This window comes from Aythya marila (assembly GCF_965140915.1).
Source record: "Aythya marila genome assembly, chromosome: 12".
NCBI classification, from domain to species: Eukaryota; Metazoa; Chordata; class Aves; order Anseriformes; family Anatidae; genus Aythya; species Aythya marila.
In genome coordinates, this window is record NC_139053.1 from 12,329,855 (window position 1) to 12,350,490 (window position 20,636).

The 20,636-nt window shown below is 37.4% G+C and overlaps 2 protein-coding genes across 2 annotated transcripts; one reads left to right on the forward strand and one right to left on the reverse strand.

Annotated features, from left to right (window-relative positions):
• Window positions 1–68: 68 nt before the first annotated feature.
• CKLF (chemokine like factor) lies at window positions 69–3,305 on the reverse strand. Its single transcript, XM_082770369.1, has 4 exons — window positions 3,168–3,305; window positions 2,862–3,020; window positions 2,076–2,171; window positions 69–462 (listed from the first exon to the last, which is right to left on the reverse strand). Exons 1-4 carry the CDS (start codon window positions 3,228–3,230, stop codon window positions 358–360), a joined length of 423 nt encoding a protein of 140 aa, XP_082626495.1. The 5' UTR covers window positions 3,231–3,305; the 3' UTR covers window positions 69–357.
• On the forward strand, window positions 3,229–17,995 carry TK2 (thymidine kinase 2; the record flags this gene model as incomplete). Its single annotated transcript, XM_082770368.1, has 10 exons — window positions 3,229–3,574; window positions 4,304–4,341; window positions 5,279–5,353; window positions 6,780–6,833; window positions 8,573–8,662; window positions 9,974–10,047; window positions 14,623–14,711; window positions 15,043–15,122; window positions 16,479–16,559; window positions 16,963–17,995. 10 exons carry the CDS (start codon window positions 3,229–3,231, stop codon window positions 17,059–17,061), a joined length of 1,026 nt encoding a protein of 341 aa, XP_082626494.1. The 3' UTR covers window positions 17,062–17,995.
• Window positions 17,996–20,636: the final 2,641 nt, after the last annotated feature.

Sequence of the window (20,636 nt, forward strand, 5' to 3'; positions counted from 1 at the left end):
GTTTGCTGATAGCTTCTCCTTCTAAGTACACTTAACAAATAACATGAAATAATGCATTCAGAGCCATTTGTAAATCTTTTTATTACAGAAAGACAATTATGAAATTAATTTTCATCCAGATGAAGATGTAGTTCAGTTTAGAAAAACATGAGAATTTTCTGTGAAGTATAAACTGGTGAAATTGCAACACTTGAAACTACATATAGATGGAATAATACTTATGAACAATACTTGCAAAAAAATGTAGAGAAATGCACAGGAAATTCAAAGATAAAGACATGAAAATACCAATTCTGTAAAAGAGAACAGTTTAACAATAATCAATTAAGAAATTATTCTTTTGCTAAGATAGTAATTTTATTTTGCAGAACCATTCCTTTGTCTTGGTCCACTGATGCTAATCTTCTGGAAAAGAAGAACTGCATCAACAACACAGAGAACAAGCAATACAAAACCAAGCACCTGCAAAAATAACGATAACGTTAGTTTTCTCTTAGAACCTCTATCTTTTGCTGTAGTGACTCATCTGCTGTGCCTCAAAGAAGCAGTAATTGTATCTGCCCAAGGTGCTTCTGGCCTTCTAAATCTGTGTATGATTTAAGACAGCTGATAAATTAGTTATTTAAATCCCATCAACCTTTCATACAGCAGTCTACACCCTGTCGTTTTCTGATGTTTGTCTCAAGAGCTAGAAATATTCTCCTTGAAAGTGAAGCTAATGATGCGGTATTAAACAAGACAATGCTTTTATCCAAAAAGAAAATCATTCTGTGTCTAACAACTGTCTAACTTCTGGCCCAGAGCAGTCAGCATTTGTAGAAACAAGCCTAGGAGGAAAGTAATAGTGCTCCTCTTGTCAGGAACGCTGAACTGGAAACATTTGAATTCAAAGAAAATGTACATCAGTGTTTAAATATACGACTTTGGGCAGGCAGCTGGAAAAGTGTGTTTGCAGAATGACTGCACAGTTAACCTTCTCAGCCCTTCCCTTTCAGTGTGATTCCACACTTTCTTTTAATTCAAGCATGTTTTAAAATTGAATTGTCTGATCAGCAGGAGTAATGCTAAGGCAAGCCTTTTCTGGAAAGCATAGTTCAAGACAGTTTGTGCCCAAGGAATACAAGCCTATGGGCAATTTTCTTTCTCCCAGTACTGAGGATGTCATGCATTCTGCCCAAACTTGTTTTCCAAGCTATCTGATTGGAAGGTCTTCTGCTTTCAGCTTAACTGTAATTCATGTTCATCTTGTAACTGAGAATATAAATTACATTCTGCCTTAATCCATCAATTTATCATGAAATCTTTTTGCTTAGGTTGTCAGTTATCAGCACCAATGAGGACAACAGCTTTGCATCCCCCTGACTCTTAGGCTGATTTTGAACAACTCAGATGACAAGTTCTGTTCATTATTATTTTATTTTTGGTTGCTTGTCACACTCTAACTTTACATGTATTTCAGGAAACAGACTGAAATATATTCAAAACTGATTGTTTTTTTCCCCTCACTGCTTGTTACTGCTCTTTTTTTTTTTTTAAGCTTTCCTTCAAGTTAATAATACCAATAGCTTAAGATAGTAAACTGGTTTGATCATAATTACGAAAAAGTCTTCATAGTATAAAAAGACCTTTTCAAGTGCTGTAATTTCTCAGGTTGTCAAAAAAAATAAAATATGCTTCACAAGGGAAGTACCAGCGTATCTGATAAAAAGTTTCAGCCCTTTTTAGGAAGATAGCAGGCATTTCTTCTTAAATCCTGTAACCAAACTGGATAGTTGAAAAGAACTACGGATTCTCCCACCTAGAATTTCTAAACTATTTAAGTAAATGGCAGCTACTCAAATTAGCTAAGCTAACTGTTTTCAGCATTAGTATTATTTCTATACAGTAGTTCCTAAATACAGACAAGTCTTTAAATTACTTGATTTGGGGATTAAGTGAGATAAATTAATGTGCATTCACGTCTTTTTGTGACTGGTTTTCCATAAGAGAGTTATTTTCATGGCCTTATCAAAACGTAAGGATACAAAATCATGTCGATTTTAAGAATCAAAATTCATTAATATTTTTCTACTTACTCCTCCAGCCAGTGTCACTTCGTTGGTCTTGATTATTACTGCACACAGGCACACAATTAGGAGGAACACAGCTGATATCACTGAGTTGAAAATATCCTGAAAAAGGCAGTGGAAGCAAAATATTGTGAAATACACGTCTGAAGAAGAATATGAATAGCTCCCAGTATGGTACAGGTACTAAAAAGCTGCCGTTTTACTCTGACAATAGGATTAAACCCGTGTAAGATCAACAGTGACACCCAGTGGCTTGATGGTAAAAGAGAACTCGTGACAGAACATCCTCTTTTTACCTGTCTTCACTTCTTTTTTTTTGGCAGTCGAATTTATGCAAATTTTCTGTTGCAAGTCTATCTGTCTGACAGACTAAAACAATAAGCAATGTATTTTTTTAAAAGGGTCGTTAGAGGAGAACTCGTTAATATTTAAGGAAAGTGTGTATTTAATTTGTCATGTGAAAGATGAAAGGGGCAGTATGATAAAGTTAAGCAAATGATACTCACCAGAGGAGGAACTGTTACAAAAACCAACAAAAAACACACGCACCAACAACCCCCTATGTTAACTGATATAAATCAGCTCTTTAGAAGTCTGTACAAAAGAACACAACAGTTGCTGCTAGGCAAACCTGACTCACCAGTGAAATGCTATTTTCGCTTTAACTTCATAGAAACCAGGACTGAATTAACTCTGCAAATGAACTCCCCGAGCAGACTTTCAGGGGTACTTCCATTCAAGTTAACAACACGCATTGAACAGGCTTCATCTCGACCGCGAGCCGATACTCACAGCTAAAGGCCAGAATAGCTTGGTTATCTTTTTGTCAAGTTTTAGCAAATACAGTAGAAAGAACAACAGCGGGATGATAACTTCCATGATCGCCAGCGCCGTGTACGCTTCATGGGCTTTCGAGGCAACGAAGCAGACGAACGCTACGAAGGCCACCAGCTGCGGGAAGAGACGGGAGGGGATGAGCGGGCACCCGGGGCTGCTGCCGGCCGCGGGCAGAGCCCCGAGCAGCCCCGCAGCCAGCTCTGCCCGCGGGGCTCCGCAGGTACCGGGGAGCCTGAGGGGCCGGAGCCGCCCGCTCCCTACCATGCGGCCGAGCTTCAGGGCGCCCCGCGGGGAGCGGGGGAAGCCGGCATCCACCGCCACCATGGCTCAGGGGCCGCGCCGGGCGTTGCCGTGCCGCGATCCGCCGGGCGGGGACCCCAACGGCGCCGCTCCGCCCCGAACGGCCCCGAACCGCCCCGCTCCGTCCCGCTCCGCCCCGCTGGGCGCCCGGAAGCGGTGGCAGTGCGGGTGGCGGTGGCGATGGGCGATGTGGCGGCTGAGCGCGGCCTGGGCGCTGCGCGGGGCGCGGGGGCGGCGCGGCCTCAGGAGCGGCCCGGCGGGCGCGGCCTGTCCCGGCAGGGCGGCGGCGGCGACAGCGGCAGCGGCGAGCTCCTCGGCGGCAGGCCCCGCGCTGCGCGGCCGGCCCGGCCCCCGCTGCAGTGGCGACTGTAAATCGCGACAGGGCGCGATAAACGGGGCGGGGGGCGAGAGGGGGAAGCGAGGCGCGTTTCCCTGTTTTTATTTATTTATCTGTTTTTAATCCCGTGTCCCCGGTTACGTTGGTAAAAGCAGCTGCCGGCTCCCTTAAGGGGCAGCAGCGAGGTTCTCCTCAGCCCGTCTGTGTGCCCGCGGGGCCCCTGCCTTCCATTTTACGTGCCCCTGTGGCCCCTGACGGGCCTTCACGCAGCGCATCGGCGTGCCCTGGTGCTGGTTGTTGCGGTTTGTGTGCTTTGGTTAAGGGCCGGTAATGGCGGTGCTGCTTGCAGAGATTGTTATCGCCTTGGAAACATCCTAAAATCTTCGTTCTTATCAAGCCCGTGAAGATCTGGGGCCTCGCACTGTGACCCCACAGCAAATAGCAACTACCTGAGGAGCCCAGCATAGCAGAAGTGTGCTGACGGGGTGTAGGTGCTCACTGTTTGACTCCAGTGTTAAAGTCAACAGAGAACTTAAGCTAAAGCTGTGTCAGTGAACGCTACAGTCTGTCTGTTACATGGTCAAATGATTACCCAAAGCCTTAATGATGTGTAGTTTTGCAAGTGTTCATGTTAGCCAGCAGAGAACACAACAACTTAGTGGAATAGCTCACAGTAAGAGGCTGAGTATAAATATAAATTATGAAGATCTTGGTTGTAACTCCTGTCCTTTTTTTTTTTTTTTTTTCTTTCTCACTTTAGATAAACATCTCATAAAAGGAGATGATAAGAAGACTGTTGTAAGTATTTACTTTTTTTTTTTTTTTTTGAAAAAGAATGTAAAATGTTTAACATCTTACTTTCTGTCAGTGTACATGCATTGGCAGCCATTAAATGTGTCTGTTCGTTGACCAGTGTCCAGGTGGTGGATCCTTTACTGTGTCTGTTATCTTTATAGATATATGTGAAGACCTAAAGCAGGTTTACATCTGTAAAGATAACAGAAATGAAAAAGAAACCTAAAATGCAGGTTTACATTTATCTCTGTCTGTTAGTTGCAGTACAGTTGTGAAGGATTTTAGCAAGTGCAGGGAATTGCTGAAGGGACGAGTTGCAGTTTGAGGTTGGGTATTCTGTGCGTAGCATAGCAGTTGCTCTGTACTAATCTGTGAGCTTTTTTCTTGTTTTAGTTTTGTAAATCTCAGTGCCCAAATTTTAAATGTGTAGGCTTCTAAAAGTACTAAGTTTATAAATCAACTTTAAGACATCTATTTAATGGATAGTGAAATTATTACTCCACTTGGCATTTACTTCAAGTTGAAAGTGAAGTTTAAGCCTCTGAGGTTGAGGTGTGGCAGGTGGTGTAGTGGGAATGTAGGAGGAGCAGCAGCAGGTGACAGTCCTGAAGCCCTTAGGGCCCTGGGGAGGATGTGGGAAGTGGCTGCACACTCAGGGCAGGGTGGTGGAAAGCAGCTGGCTATGTGGGGCGGGGGGCAAAGAGTAAGCTGCCCCCTGCATTGTAAAGGAACTGCTGGCATATGTACTTTGGGTAGAAGAAAAGGTGGTGGTCTCTGGGGAGCCACAAAATCCAAACTGATCCCTAATGTAGTTCTGTAGAATAACCTATTGATTTTATAAGACAGTAGTATACTTTGTATGGAAAAAGTAAGTTTTTACATATGGCGTTTACTTCTTTGCAATAATTCGGCTTTTAACGGTGGTACTATTTTTCATCAGATATGTATTGAGGGGAACATTGCAAGTGGAAAAACAACATGTCTGGATTATTTTGCACAGACTACTAATATTGAGGTACTGGATTTGCATTTCTTTATCCTTATTTACATCATGAAGTGTTTGCTTGTCTTAACAAAATTGACAGTTAACTTAGGACTGTTGTTCCTTCTTGGGCTACTGAGAAAGGAGCGGCATGTTGTGAGCCAGTGTACTTGCTACTGCAAATATTTAGGTATTTATAGTCAAGTTGTGGAAGAGACTTTTAGATGATGCGTAGTATACTACTTGATGCTAAAGTATCAATAAAACATGTAGATTAGAGTTTGTACCTCTGTAAATTGACAGCAGCCCTAATGGGTTGGGCATGTTTGGGCATGTTTGCTTGTATGCCATTTTGTGTAATTAAAAAAAAATAATCTTACATTTGTTTTGTAAAAAGCAAAGACATATCGATAACGATGTACAAATATTGATGTAATGTAACAGAGATTCCAGTAAATAGATAAAATAATACATCTATTATAATAATTCCTGGGAATTTCTTAGACCAATATTGAATTTGTTTTCATATTGTTTAGAACAGGATTAAGGGAAAGCTGGGCTTTACTGTCTTTTAAACAAGATTTGAGATCAAACCTCAGTAAACAGTTGCTTTTGTGTATGTCAGACGTTCGTACTTTATGCAGAGGACCTGGGAATACATTTGGGAAAAGGATTCCACATAGAAATGCTTGGTTTCCAGATGTTATTTGGTTATTGGTAAATCCTGTGGAATAAATAACTAGTAACTAAAAAGACAGCAAACATTAATCTGCTTGTAGTGCAACATTTTATAATAACACAGTTAATTTCCCAGGTTATCAGATTTTCTGGTTCTACAGTACTCCAGCAATTTTAGACCGTCTATGAATCATATGAGTCTTTTGTGTTTTTACCTGCTCTACTTAGAAGCTTTTCCTGATCATTTTTAAACATTATTAAAGTTTTGAATGCATTTTGACTTTTAGATCACAATAATAAACCTGAAACTAGCACAATGGCATTCTCATCTTCTCTTCCTTTGCTAAGAAATATTATTCTCTGGGAAATCAATTTGTGAAGGAACAAACAGGTCATTGAAATGCAGTTGGCACTCAGCTAGCCATTCTTTCCCCTACATCATATTTATAAGTGACTTGAAAAGTGAAATTATATCTGGGCCTGTAATCAATCCAGTGTTAAATTTTGAAGATTTAAAAATAATAAAAAGATCATGATAAGAAACTATTTGTCTTTCCTTTTTTTTTTTTTTTTTTAAAAAAAAAAAAAAGGTTCATTGTTATATTTTGTGTTGCAGGATTCAGTGCTCTTTATTAAAGAGGGATGAACTTTTCAGTACATGTCCTGAATACTCTGACTTACCAAGCGAGCATTCATTAAAAGTAGTTGTAGACTTGTAGGGTCAAGTAAGTATTTCAACTCTAAAGGATGTTTAACATGGATTTTTTTTTTTTTTAATAAGGTCTTGACAGAACCGGTGAATAAATGGAGGAACGTTCGTGGTCATAATATTCTGGTAAGTGATAGAAACAGATTGCACAGTTACAATAACTATTCTTTTTAGAAAACACAAATGATGACTTCTTACCATTTAGTAAAACTGTTATGAAAGGTGTGGTTGTAATTTCATACATCAAGAAAATAAAGCTCTATGATGCAAAAATCACTTTTACTGTGATTAAGACATGCGTATAGTAAACGCATAGAATATTAAATGTTGTTTCAGCAGGGCTTGTGAATTTTTATCTTTGCATAGCTGAGTGATGAGGGGCAGTGTACTCAGGGAGTGCCTGCTTTCAAAACACCAAAACTCTGCCAAGGGAGTGTGACTTGGCTGCATGAAAGGGGTTGTAGGTAGAGGTCCAGGCATAATGCTAGATTATACACTTTTTTTACTGGGTACAAGCTGAAGAATTTCACAGAAAGCCACAAATACATAAGCCATAAAATACAACTTAAAAACATAAAAAATGTAAAAAATATAAAAATATATAAAATACATTTTATATATAAATATATAAAATTTTATATATAAGTATATAAAATATATAAGAGAATAAATATAAAAACATAAAAAATACAACAGCATAAAAAGCCATGAATACAACTGTGACAGTTGTATTTAAACCGACTTACATGTATTTCAAAGAAGGGAATAATGTCTTTGCTATTAATCTGCCTCAGAAAACAAGAGGTGAATTTCATCAGTTCACTGTTAGATTGCTAAAGATAGAAAATTTAATCCTGGAAGGTGAGAGTTTCTGCTCTCTTCAAGGTGGTTACCAATTGTAACCGTTCCCTGTGGGTAAGTCACTTGGTCACGTCTGTGCTCTGAGACAGGGACCTAAGGGCTCTGACTATATCCACAGATACACTTTTGCTGGAATGGTTGGTTTGTGGTGTCAGCCTTCCTTGCTTGTATGATCACCTCCATTGCAAAAATTTAGTTCCTGACCAAGATCAGTGCCCAAGCTCATCTGGAATTTGCTGTCAGCACAGCATTGTGGATACACCCTAAGCCATGTGTGCTTAAGCATTTGTATTAATAATTGTATTAATATTAAGTATTTGTTACCATTACTGCCAGCGTAGGTCCTGTGGAAAAGGTGATTCCCCTGTGAGGATTTGCTGAGGCTGTGCTTTACTGTTACTAGTAAAAGGGTGAGGCATGCTTGGTTGTGTCACGTCTCATCCCAGCAATCTGTGTACTTCAAATTAGTTTTTTGTTCTGATCGTGAACAGGGAGAAAAAGAGGTCAGATTTATGGACTGAAGCGATGCTACTTCAGTGAATACACTGAATGATGCTTTATTTCAAGTCAGATCTTCTAACTGCATCGCAGGAGGGACTGGTGCTTGTAAATGTCGGGGGGAATTGAAGCAGTGAGAAGGAGAATCTGAGAAATCTCAGAAAGCCATCTGAGAAATGCTGTGAGGGTCCCTTGGGGGGGGTGGTGAAGTTGTAAGAGTCTGTCTGAAAAGCTATCTTTTCTGAGGCCTGAGACATGCTTACTGGAACCATAGATGTGTTTCTGGATGGACGAGAGTCTGGAGTATTATGAGAGAGTCTGTCACTGCACAAAAACGTAGTATCAGATACGTTTTTAATTAGTAAATGTATTGCTGTAGTGCATAGTTTTTGAAGTACACAATTTCAATTTTTGTTGTTCAACCTTAACAACAATAACAAACAAAGAATACAAAACAAAACAAAAAATAGAACCCACTTTTGTCTTGCTTCTATCTCTAACCTCAGGGCTTAATGTACCAAGATGCATCCAGATGGGGGATAACATTACAGACTTACATACAGCTTACAATGTTGGAGCAGCATACTAGACCAATGGTAAATAAGTGTGCTTTTCTTATAACTTAAAGAACTTAACTTATGAAAGAGTTGGTAAGATGTGGTTATGAATAAATATTTCTAATAAATATTTCTTTTAGTCTTGTATCTGAAAATTAGGATTCTCTGTGTATTCTTTGTTCCTGCAGTGTGTATGCATTTTTCATGCAAAGATACTGTTGTTATGCTCTACACATGCTCCAGAAGGGTGAAACACCTGCTTCCTATCTGCTCAGATCCTTTGCTTCCCAAAAGTAACACTGCTTCTTTTGCATCACCCTTTAAGAGGTAGACTTGCAACAATAGCTTCATCACATGCTAATGACTTGTCTGTATTGACCCTATATAAACGTAGTTATTTCAAACCTTTGGCATGTTTTAATTAATAACAAAGATGTTCCATTGCTGTCTAGCACAAATTTAGCTATTGTTTCTCATGTTTATCCAAAATATTTCCACTCAAATTTTATCTGTTGCTTCACTTCAGATGGTTTATGCCCTTTTTTTTTTTTTTATCTTCTTTTTCTCTGTTAAGTATTTCATACCGGTGCTTTTCTGTTTTTCCAGAATGATAAAAATCTCATTCTGTTGTAGAAAAAGCTCATAAAAATTCCTAAGGATTGTCCAGCATTTTAGTCTGTGCTTTGCTGCCACTTGAACCTTGCTGAAACAAATGATGATTCCATGGTGATTAACATGCAGAATACCTGATTGAAAAGAGCACTTCCAGGATGGCATTGCTCTGCAGGAATCAGACCGTGTCAGAGAATATCTTCTCCAAAATGGAGCACTGTTTGAACACATGCAAGAGTGGCTAAGGCAACTGTTCTTTGTCAGTGATTTCTTTGGCATCTGGGGGGTAGAAGAACGCTTGAGACAGCTTTAAAGTGCTGGTTTCTTGCTACAGTTTTTCTGAGGTAAGCTCTGTGCTATTGAGACAGTAACAAACTTCAAGATGGCAGCAATTCAGGTAGCAATAGTTTTTGTTGCTCTCTTAAGTCCTAAGTGGATTGCTGCTTATTTTGTACTTCAGCTGCTGTGTTGAGTACTTCTGTAGCTGCCTCGAAACTTGCATATGAATAAAATTTAATTACACAGGTGTTTAACAATGTAGTGACCACAAATAAGATTATTTACACTTCGTTTTTGTGTTCCCCTTCCCCAGTGATTTTTCTTATTATGGGATCTGGAAGAGCTGAAAATGTTTTGTATTTCAGAATGTACAGGACATCATGTACAATAAGAACTTGAAAAGACACAAATGCTGATAAAATGTAAACTACTTGGTGACTGTCAAATTTTATTTTGTAGATTTCCCCGGTAAGAATGATGGAGAGATCAATTCACAGTGCAAAATACATTTTTGTAGAAAATTTATATCGAAGGTACAGTATATTATTTTATACTTTTATTTTCTGTGTTTAAATGAATAAAAGTGTCCAATTATTTATTTGGTAATTTGTATCTAAATAGTGTGTGCTTTCGTGCCACTCTGTGTTGGAGTGGCTGTGTGCTTTGTACAGGGCCTGCTGTCCACTGGCAGAGTAAATTCTGGAGGATGTGGGACAGGTGTCAGCATTCTTCACAAGTGCTCTTGTCTTTAGAACATCTTAGCATTTACAAAACTGTTAATTGAAGTTATCTGCTCTCCAGCTGAATATACAAGTCTTGCTTAAATGAAAGCAAACAAATACTGAATAGCTCAAAAAACATGGGGCTATGAAGTATACTATAGGAGGGAGGGAACGAGGTAGTATTATCAAGCCTAGCATCCAGGACTGTCATGTCTTGCAGGTAGGAACTCAAGCAACAAGCATTCTAGCCCTCACATGGTATTGCTCAGAATCAGGGTTCACAGGATCAATACAGACTCAAAACTCTTTGGTCGGTGAGTGAGTAAAGAAAGAACAAGAACTGTTTGTCTATAAATGCCATTTTCTGAATTGAGGTCTTCCTCCCAGCCCCCCAAAATGTGCTTAGTGCAGTCATAGAGCAGCTGGTTCTAACCTTTTTTTAATAAATAAATGTTTTAATAAACACATTTATTACCTGGCCTGTGTATAACTCATCCACTCTGTACTAACTAAATAGTGCAGCAATCAGCACAGGTATTTTTATAATGGTGATTGTATATTGAAAATATGTAATGTTGTTCTATTGTTTTTTTTTCAGTGGTCTAATGGGACAAAATCAGTTTCTTGCCCCTGTGTGCAGGGAGCACAGTGGCACGCCACAAGATGGCACCCATGCTACGTAAGCTTCTAGGCATTTATTGAACTAGTTCGAAACTTTACGGAGAGACAGTAAGATGCGAGGCAAACAGAAACAAGAAGAGACATTATTTATCCCAGTCTGTATACAGTGGAAATGTAACTGGAATGCCAGTCTTTTTTTTTTTTTAATTAGCAACATTTTATTCATGGTAGACAAACTGCTTTTGTCCCAAGAGAAACTTGGCTGCTATGATGCAAAGTCTGCATGTCAGCTTTGTGTTAATTTTGTAATAAAATTTTTAATGGTGTCTAAGATGTTTTGTTGCTTCAGCAGTTTTTAATATTGGACAGAAGGCACTTGTTTTGTAAATGTAAAGTCAGTGATCAAAGATGCATCACATTAGTCTAATCTAGTCATTCTGAATTGTGACAATCAGTCTGAAGTTAAGTATTTGTCAGGGAGGTATTTGGAGACTTTCCTGAACAATTTTTCATGGAAGTGCAGGAGCTGGTGATTGTAACATGGCAGGAAATCTCACTTAAGAGAGACAGTGAGAGGGGAAGTGTCAGGGTGGAAGGACGTTCTCATGTTGGATCAGTCTTTGGATTGCTGCTTTGGTTCAAAGGGAGAGTATGCTCAATCGTTCAGCTGAGCTGACAAAAATTTCAACTGTAAGATGGAAGGTACTAAGTTGAAAAGCAGATACATAAAATATAAACACACCTTTTATTATATATAATATATATAACTTCTATACAGTTATTTTATATACATATGTGTGCATATATATATATATCTGAATTGATTGATTACAAAATAATGCGAGCATTGTGTAGTTCAGAGACAAGTGTATTTAATTCTTGGAAGTATCTCGCAAAAAGTTTCCAGGACAGAAGGAAATACTAGTGCTTCTGTACGGAGCTTTTAGGAGGAAACACTACTTTTTACACTTCTTACTGCTTATGCATGATCTGTGAACTAAAACTGAAAACAGGTGTGAAGCTGGGATACTGGAATGATCAAAAGAACCGAAAGCCTGTTTAAAAAGACAAAAACAGTGCCATATTCGTACAGAACAGTTGGGATAATCGCTTGTCATCTATTGGCACACCAGCTGCAAACAATAAAAATGGGAGTGATATTTGAAGAATATAACAACAGAAGAATAATTAGATAGATAAAAGCTGTGGATACATTAGATGATGAAAAATTAGAAGATAGTGTCATCTCCAGCAGAAGAACAAAGGGAAAATACAAACTTCAGGCTTGGTAAATTTATGTAGAAGGATAATAGTACCCTGTGGCAGGGAAAAGGCTTTGTAACTTAAAAAGATTACTTCCCATGCTATGTTTCTTGTTAGATCGTTGCATGAGAATTTAAAAAATCATGTTGTAACTCAGTAGATTTGGCAAAGGAAAATGTCTTCGTATCCATCCAGATGCTTTTTCTCTCCCTATTAGTGTTCCGAGAAGGAAACTGCTGTCTGTTAGGGTAGTATTGTTAATTATTACATAGGTTAATAAATATGCAAAAGAAGCTTGCAGAGAACACAGAATGTTGCCCATTGTAGAAATGGAATTATTCCTGTCAGATTAAAGGTCTGCAAAACAAAACTGACCTCACATCTTTAAATTTTACTGAAAATTTTATCAGAAAAAGCCTTCAGTCTCATGCTGCTCAACAGATATTTTCAGGTGTGTGGAAGGCTTCCCATTAAATTCAAAATAAAGTCTCAGACTGTATGCTGTAAGCATGCTACAAAGATCAGTTTTTTTTTCTGCTTTCTTTTACATAAGAGAATGTATTGCTTAGGGTTCTGGTCTTAAAATGCAGAATTCCTTTTTATTCCTGGTCTATACAAGTCCTCCTCCTTTAGGTGAATGTTTAGTTGAAGCAAAGGATGAAGAGCTTTGGAATATCAGGAATACAAGCTCTTTGATCCAGTGTCACTCAGTATTTGTGTTTTGGCTTTGCAGGCTTTTTCCCAGAGAGAGAGAAATAGCATAAGATTTACGACAATGATGGAAGGCTTAAATTTTGAGCCATTTCTGATAGCTTCCCCGGCATGCACTGACTGCATGAGTGTCCAAGTTCTTGTTGTGATTGCACATCTGAGTTTAGCGCTGAAAGACACGCTCATGTTAGGTGTAAAACTGTAGAAGATTTTTAAATGTGTGCACGTGAGTATACATGGTACGTTGCAGGGTAAGCGCTTGCACTTTGTCCCATTTGAATTCATAGGTATTTATAATTCATTTTGCGGTAAACCCTTTACTTGGTAGGAGTCAAATGTCAGTAAAGTTTTCAAAGATGCAGTGAAACCTGTATCATTAGGGACCTTGAGCCTGATACAGAATCCTCATGTGATTATCCAGGGGACTCTGCTGACACAGGGAAGGCAAAGGCATGTTGTCCTCAGGGGAGGTCAATGCAGAACTGACGTGGATGTATCCTTTAGGTTAAGAATGGTGTTATTTTTTTTTTTAATATTCTTATTTCTAATTTCTTTTGAGCTTCCTGTCTTCCAGAGTAAAGCAGCAGAATCAGTGTTTAGCTTATTTATATCAAAAATGTCCACTTACTGATACATTAGAGGAATAGCAGTGAATTGGAAGATATTCAGCTGGATGGCAGATAAAAAAAAAAAAAAAGGGAGGTGGTAGGAATACTGGTTTTGCTTTCTTGCATACTTAAGTGGAAATATCTTTCTGGATTATCTTTATTTGGTTTTGCAAGTAATCAACATGTTGCCAGGAGAATGGTTGAGAAATCTGTAGGATCTTTTTATTCAGCAGTATTTAAAATGTTGCAATTGTTTTTAATCATTCAGGTGGAAAGGACAGGTGTCTCTCAATACCTTCTTCCTTACTTTATTTCTGTTACAGAGGCATTTAGGGAAAAGAATAGAGTATGTATTACTGTAATCAATTTGGAATACAAAATAATCTGAAACTAGTAATATTTGAATATTTAGGAATATGGTAATATGAGAAAGCTCTGATACCAGTAGAAGTAATGTGATCCTTAATATATCATCTGTAGACTACCTTTTACATGAGTTGTTTGAGATTTTATTATTCTTATTGAGATAACTTTTGGGGTAGTTGTCTCCAATATTGTCTGTGTGTTCTGAATACAAAGTTCAAATTAAGCATGCTGAATATTTCAGGACACAAATATTTCTTACAGTAGGAGTTAATTTTATTTACATGGTGTCATTATTTTTTCACTGCTCTCTACTTTGGCTTCTATAGTGAAATGTCATTGTTTCTGAGTAAGTCAGGACTTTCTGGTGTCATGCAGTTCAGATATATTTGATATTATCCTGATGTAAGAAACATGAGTAATAAATATAATAAATATCATTGACACTCATTTGTTATTATTGTATAAATGTCACTTTATACCACTACATGGTCATGTTTTTTCTTCTTAGTCACCAAGTAACTATTTCTTAATTGTGGTAGGAAACATTATTCATGTTTGTAACTGTTAATAATAGAAACTTTATGCTAGTCACTGTTTTTAGGAAGAGGAAAAATTTGGACTTCTATTTGTATAGACAATGCTTTGTAAGGCCTTTAATGTTGGTTTTGTTTTCATTTCACATATGCTGGAATAAATTGGGAGTAGTTAAAAAAAAAAAAAAAAAAAAAAAAAACACAAAAAAGCAACAGTCCATATGAGTTTAAAATTGATCTTTGTGTATTGTTCAGTGAATGATGACTGTCATGTTTTTTTTCAGCGGGAAAATGCCAGAGGTGGATTACGTTGTCCTAAGCGAATGGTTTGACTGGATCCAGAACAACACTGATGTTTCAGTTGATTTAATAGGTAAAATTTTGATGGGATCTGGTGGGGCACATTTGTGGGTGGGTGGGATTAAAGTGGGTCTTTAATCTGAGGAGAAAAAGTACTTTTTTTTCTTAATAATCACATTATTAATTATCATAGTGGCTATGATGTGTATCATAAGACAGTACGAATTCATGGATGTTTCAGAGGTTGATTGACAGTAATGCCAAAGGGGAGGTTCAGTGGTGGTACCCAAATCAGGATCCTTTTCTTCTTTAATTTGTGAAGTTTCTTCTTTGCTTTTAAAGCTGATCCTTGAATGTAACTATTATTTACCTATATATATATTATATATATGTTTTATTGACAGTTTACCTGCAGACTTCTCCTGAAGTTTGTTATGAGAGATTAAAGAGAAGATGTAGAGAAGAGGAAAAAATAATTCCTCTGGTAAGGAGTTCCTTTGATATATGGGGGTTACAATGAGCTTGAAAAACTTGTTAATGCCGATATAATGCTTAAATCGTATCCTGAGTGTATTTCCAAAATTAACTGCAGATGTCTGGAGGAGTTGGACTTGATCCTTGGGGACCCCTTCCAACTTGGGATATTCTGTTCTGTTCTATTTCCATTGTGAATTAAAACTTCGTTATTCGATTTTGGCTTACTTTATAAAAATGATCTGTTGTGCATGCTGACTTCCCCAAGCGTTAAGTTTTAGTAATCAGTATACTATAGCTGAATGTTTTAGTGAAGTATTAATCAACTGTTCATCTTCTCCAAGATATAAGAAGCTAATTGTTTTTTGTATTACTAAATAGCATAAAGGCACCCTTTTGAAGCACAGATACTCGTGCATGCAGATGCTGAAAATTATGTGGGCACTTATCATCTGCTATTACCGGGAAGTTTATGCTTGAAGAGTGTCTCTGCTTGTGTCTCAAAACAAGCAACATCTTGAAAGTAGTTAGTATCTGGGAACCTGCTTAAAAATAAATCAGTAGAATGGTCGCTTCCTGTGTCACAGGTTACTCAGTAGCTTTTCACTGAACAGGCTTTCTCCTAAAGAAATCCTGAATGGAAATAAATGTATTTGTAGGAGACATGCTGTATATTACAAGGTTATCTACTGTTGTATAGTTCAGTAGAAGTAATTGTCAGTTCAATGTCTATGCAAAGGTACATGCAAAAAGCTAGATTTTGGGCCAGATTTTTTTGCCTCGGAGAATAAATCCTTGCTTGGGTGGATTTGAAGAGACGTTGTGTTATGTTGTAGCTCTACCGAGGGGCAGGAGGGGGAGAAACCAGTTGGAATGAAAAATGCTAAGTGATCTCCATGAAAAAAATCTAATAGTTGATGAGAGGCAGAAATGCTTTTAGAGGAAATTAAATCAGTTAGGAGAAATTGAACTGGCAATATTAGGAAAAACATCGACACAGGAAGTGCCTTCAGTATGTTTTCTTTGCAGTCTTACCCTTTTTGTCCTTACCTCCCTTCGCTGTGTTTTTCCCTGACAAATCTTGGGCCAGGTTATACCAGTGGGACAGAAGCACCGTTTTTGATCTTACAACATGCTGAGAGCCCTGTGCCCTTCTAAACTCTGTCTCTTAGAGGTTCTTTATGGAATAAAACCATATACTTGGAATTAATTTTTCTCACAAGTTTTTTCTCAGATTTAAGTTTTTGTTAGTGGAACTATCTGATGCTCATTTTCATGTGTAGTTGTTAATTTCTTAACAAACATACAAAAATCGCTATGTGTTTCATCCCTGGGAACGTGTGTTATCTGAATGCCTCTTTTCTAGGAATATTTAGAATCTATTCATCAGCTCTACGAGGAGTGGCTCATTAAACATACCTTATATAAAGTTTCCTGCCCAGTGCTTGTGAGTATAATTTTAGTTATAACCAATTAAGCACATGGATTATTGTACTCTTTAACTATTAAGAGAGATAATTAGTGGTAAAAATAAATAAAGCTGCTTTTTTAATAACCTTTGGAGAAAGAAAATGTCAGAAAAATGTTTACAGCTATCCACAGAGAATAGCATAAGTCTGGTTGTTACCATATAGGTGGAATGTAGGGGGCTGTTCACTTCTGATTGTTTGTAGGATCAGACACATAGCTTTTCAGTGAATGCCAGATTCTGAACAGAGAAATAATTAAATGGATTTCTAGGAATCTACTGAAAGTATTTCATTCTGGCTTCAGTGGTAGTCTTATTTTGCTCAAAAGCAAATATATATTACGATGACGTTATTTCTAATGTTCATGTTCTTGTTTTCAAGGTTATTGGAGCTGACCATGACATGCAGAAAATGATAGAAAAGTATGAAGAAAACCGGGACCAAATACTAAATCCATATAATATGCAACACCATTTATAGAAGTCTGTGGTACTTGTATTTTAAAACAAACAAACTGTATTTATAAAGTCCTGTTTGGGGGCAATTTTGAGTATTTGCAGTACTTCTGAATGTCAATGTTTCTACTTTAGCATTATGCTTTGTAGGATGTTGTGGACTTCCCACTATGAAATGTTCCGAAACAGGTCACAAACAGAATATGCTCCAATTCCCTTCCACGTTTTTAGGTTCTCCATCTGCTTTTCTGTGTTGATGCTGTTCTGTTGAAATACGTCTCTTTCTCCCATGTCCCACTTACTGCTGTTTCCTATAAATAACCTAAGTTTCTTCTTTTTTTTTCACCATGACAAAGCTGTTTTTGTAATTTGAAAAAAGTAGTTCCATACAAAAGGTGGGATGTCATGTTTTATTAGAAGAAGGAAATGAAGTGCATCACATTAAAGTAGGTTTGTAAAACAGGTCATGTCAAAATAGGGTGTGTGGGTTTCTTACTTTAATCCCACATACACTACTGAATTTCATTGAATTCAGTTTCTTCTGCTTTACATGAAATCACAGTATAGTTCTGAGATAGCTATGTATCAGCAGAGCCACACTGAATTCAGTGGCATAAGAGTAACATATTTCTTGTGACTAGGAATATAGAATGGCTCTGAGGCCGCCTTTTTTAGGGCAGGTTTTTAAAAGGGCTTCTCTATTTTCCATGAAATCACCTTATTATGGCTTACATGAGGACTAGTGACAATACAGTGTGCACAGAACTCTGTTATTCCTTTCAAATGGTGATATAAGTAGTAGAATTAATTGATTTTTAACTGCTTTGGATTCTTAAATGTTTGAGTGTTTTTGTTGTTGTTTTGTTTTTTTAATAAAGAAAAATGCACCAAGTTCTTTCAGATTACACCTTGATCAGTTTATTGTGGTTTACAGGTACTTGGACAGTAGAGAAATGGGGGGGGGGAGGTAATTCTTGTGGTTGTTATTGTAAGCGTTAAGTTGCTCTGCATTTCCATGTTACCCTCTTCAGTGTTGTCTTCAAGATAATGCTTTTAATGGAGCAGTTATGACTGTTTTTGCATTGCTTTTTCTGTTTAATTTGGGGGGGGGGATAATTTCTGAAGTACGGTATAACTTTCATAACAGCTTTGATTGGTTTAATTTGCACAAGCAATGTTAACAGTACTTTAAAACACACTTGGATTAATGTTGGTGAGCATCTGTCATGGCTTTGTATTGAATGCTCCTGAAAATGGCTAATCTTCAAGACTTTAGTTAGTACTTCCATCACTAATTGCCTAAATGTCTGTAACTTGTTGACAGTAATTTTCAGTTACTTGACATTTTCATGTTTCACGTGATTTTGAACAATATTTTATTGTATTACTTTTTGAGATCACATCTTTGATTTTGTAGTTTTGTGGTAGCTGTACCTGAAATGACTGCACCTTTTTCCAAATCAGGAAATGCAGTTCATTTCTTCTTGTTATTCCCATCTGGTGTTTTTCTTTTTTCCCCCAAATCAGTACAACTTAACAGTGATCAGTGCACTGAGCATTTCTTAGTGGAGTACCGTATTAGTATGCTAAAGCTTGTGAACTCAGTTGCTGTTCTGTTGTTCTGTTTTAAAGCTTTGGAATTCTATCTTAAAAATAAGATCTTGCATGTTAAATAATTATCTTATTGATGTTTATTTGTGTAGGAGCAGTGGTCATGCTTGAAACCTTCTGTTAAACTTTCCAAGTTTTTTTCTTCTATAAGAGACCAAATGAAATATTTATAAATATTTCTGTAGGTTTCACTCATTTTCAATTTGATTATGGTTTGTAGGAGCCAATGATAAGTATTTTGTGTGCTAGCTTGGCAGTCTAGAAAAGAGCACTTAATTGTTTTTTAAAGAGAATCCTGTGGTACCGAGAATCTTACTGTCATCTTTTTGAATTTCAAAGCAATTTGGTTTTGAACAGATTTTTATTTTTTTCTTCATGATCGGAACAGGAGTTTGAACAGGAGTTATTGATATTCATAATTATAATGAAAGATGTGGGAAACAACTATATAATTTATTAAAAATTACAGATTCAATGACTACAGAGTATGTTTTACTGTCTTTTGCTGTCTGTTTTCATAAATAGATTTCCATGTATTTGGGATATGTATTGAGAACTGGAAACAGAAGTGAACAGCTTGTTAGTTATATGTCATGAATGCGCAATGTTTGCAGTCAGCTATAGATGTGTAGATAAAAATACTGCAGGAATCATAAATAGATGTTTTTAAACCTGGAATTTGCTTTCTCTGAAATTTCTCTGTTCATAAGGGGGAGAATAAAAAGGACAATCAGCATTATTCTGATATGATTTTATTCCTTTCTGAATGTCAAAGAAGGAATGATGGGGCAGCAAGTTGGAAAGTATCACAGAAAGTATTCTGGGTTTGTAGGCATGCTGAACTTCTGTACCAGTGGAATAGTTCCTATAAACAAGCTGCCCCTTCTCTTGACTTTCAAGATATCAAGAAGTGAGATAATTTATTAAATTTTCCTATGTTGTTTTTAATTTAAATCTAATAGTGCTAAGGTTTGCATCAGAGCATCCTCAGTGTGAATGGTGAGAATCATTCTCACTCTGAAAGTTTCAGATTACCTCGATTTTATTTAAGCAATTTAACTTCTTGCAGAAATGACTGGTGAGCCAGTTAGCCTTCGTGGTGTTGTTTCCCAATACCTAGGTAGCTAGTAGTGGCTACCTCTTGGAACAGTTCGCAAATAATTTAAGATTTATAAATTCTGACATCTCATCCCAATGAGGTCCACATCTAAACTGCAAACTTTGTGAAAAGAGATTTTCTCCTTATGTATTACTTTTTCTTTATTTCATACTTAGTCTGGCTGCATATCTTCTCCAGACTTTGGCATTGACCTTGTTGTGGTCAAGGTGTCTTAGCAATCAGTACCATCTGGGAGCAGCGTGTCAATTGACTTGAAGACAGAGACTGGCAAAAATTCAAAATGTTAAACAGTTGCATTCTTGTCATCTGGCCTTTTGTGTACTCTCTTCTAGCATGGGAAGCATGTTTAGACTTTACTTGTTTGATTAAATACTTCAGAGTTGAATGTCCAAAGCTGTAGGTCCTAAGAAGCCTTGGAACTTAGGTTCACTGCTGTAATTAGCATACAGAACTACTGCCAATGCCAGGAACTAATCCAGCATCTCTCTTCATGGAACGCCTTCCTGCAGAGATGGGGCATTCTGCCATCAGTTGCAATTAAAACGTTCAGACCTGAAGCTTTTTGTCCCTCTCCTGAATATTGGCTCTCCTAGCAAGTCACTGTCCTGACTTTGAGAATACAATCCTTCCTGTAGAGTATGGAGGTTTAAGTAGACATTACACGTTTATACAGTTCTAAAGCAAAATAAAGTCAGCTGAGGATTTTATTTTTTAATTTTTTTACAGCGCTTGGTTAATTGCAGCATTTGAGAGGGCTAACAGTTGCAAGTTTCTGAAAAGTAAGAGTTAATTTTCAGAACAGTATCTAGTGGTTTGTAGATTAATTCCTATGTAAGAGAAATTGAGTCTTCTGTCTAGCTGACATGATA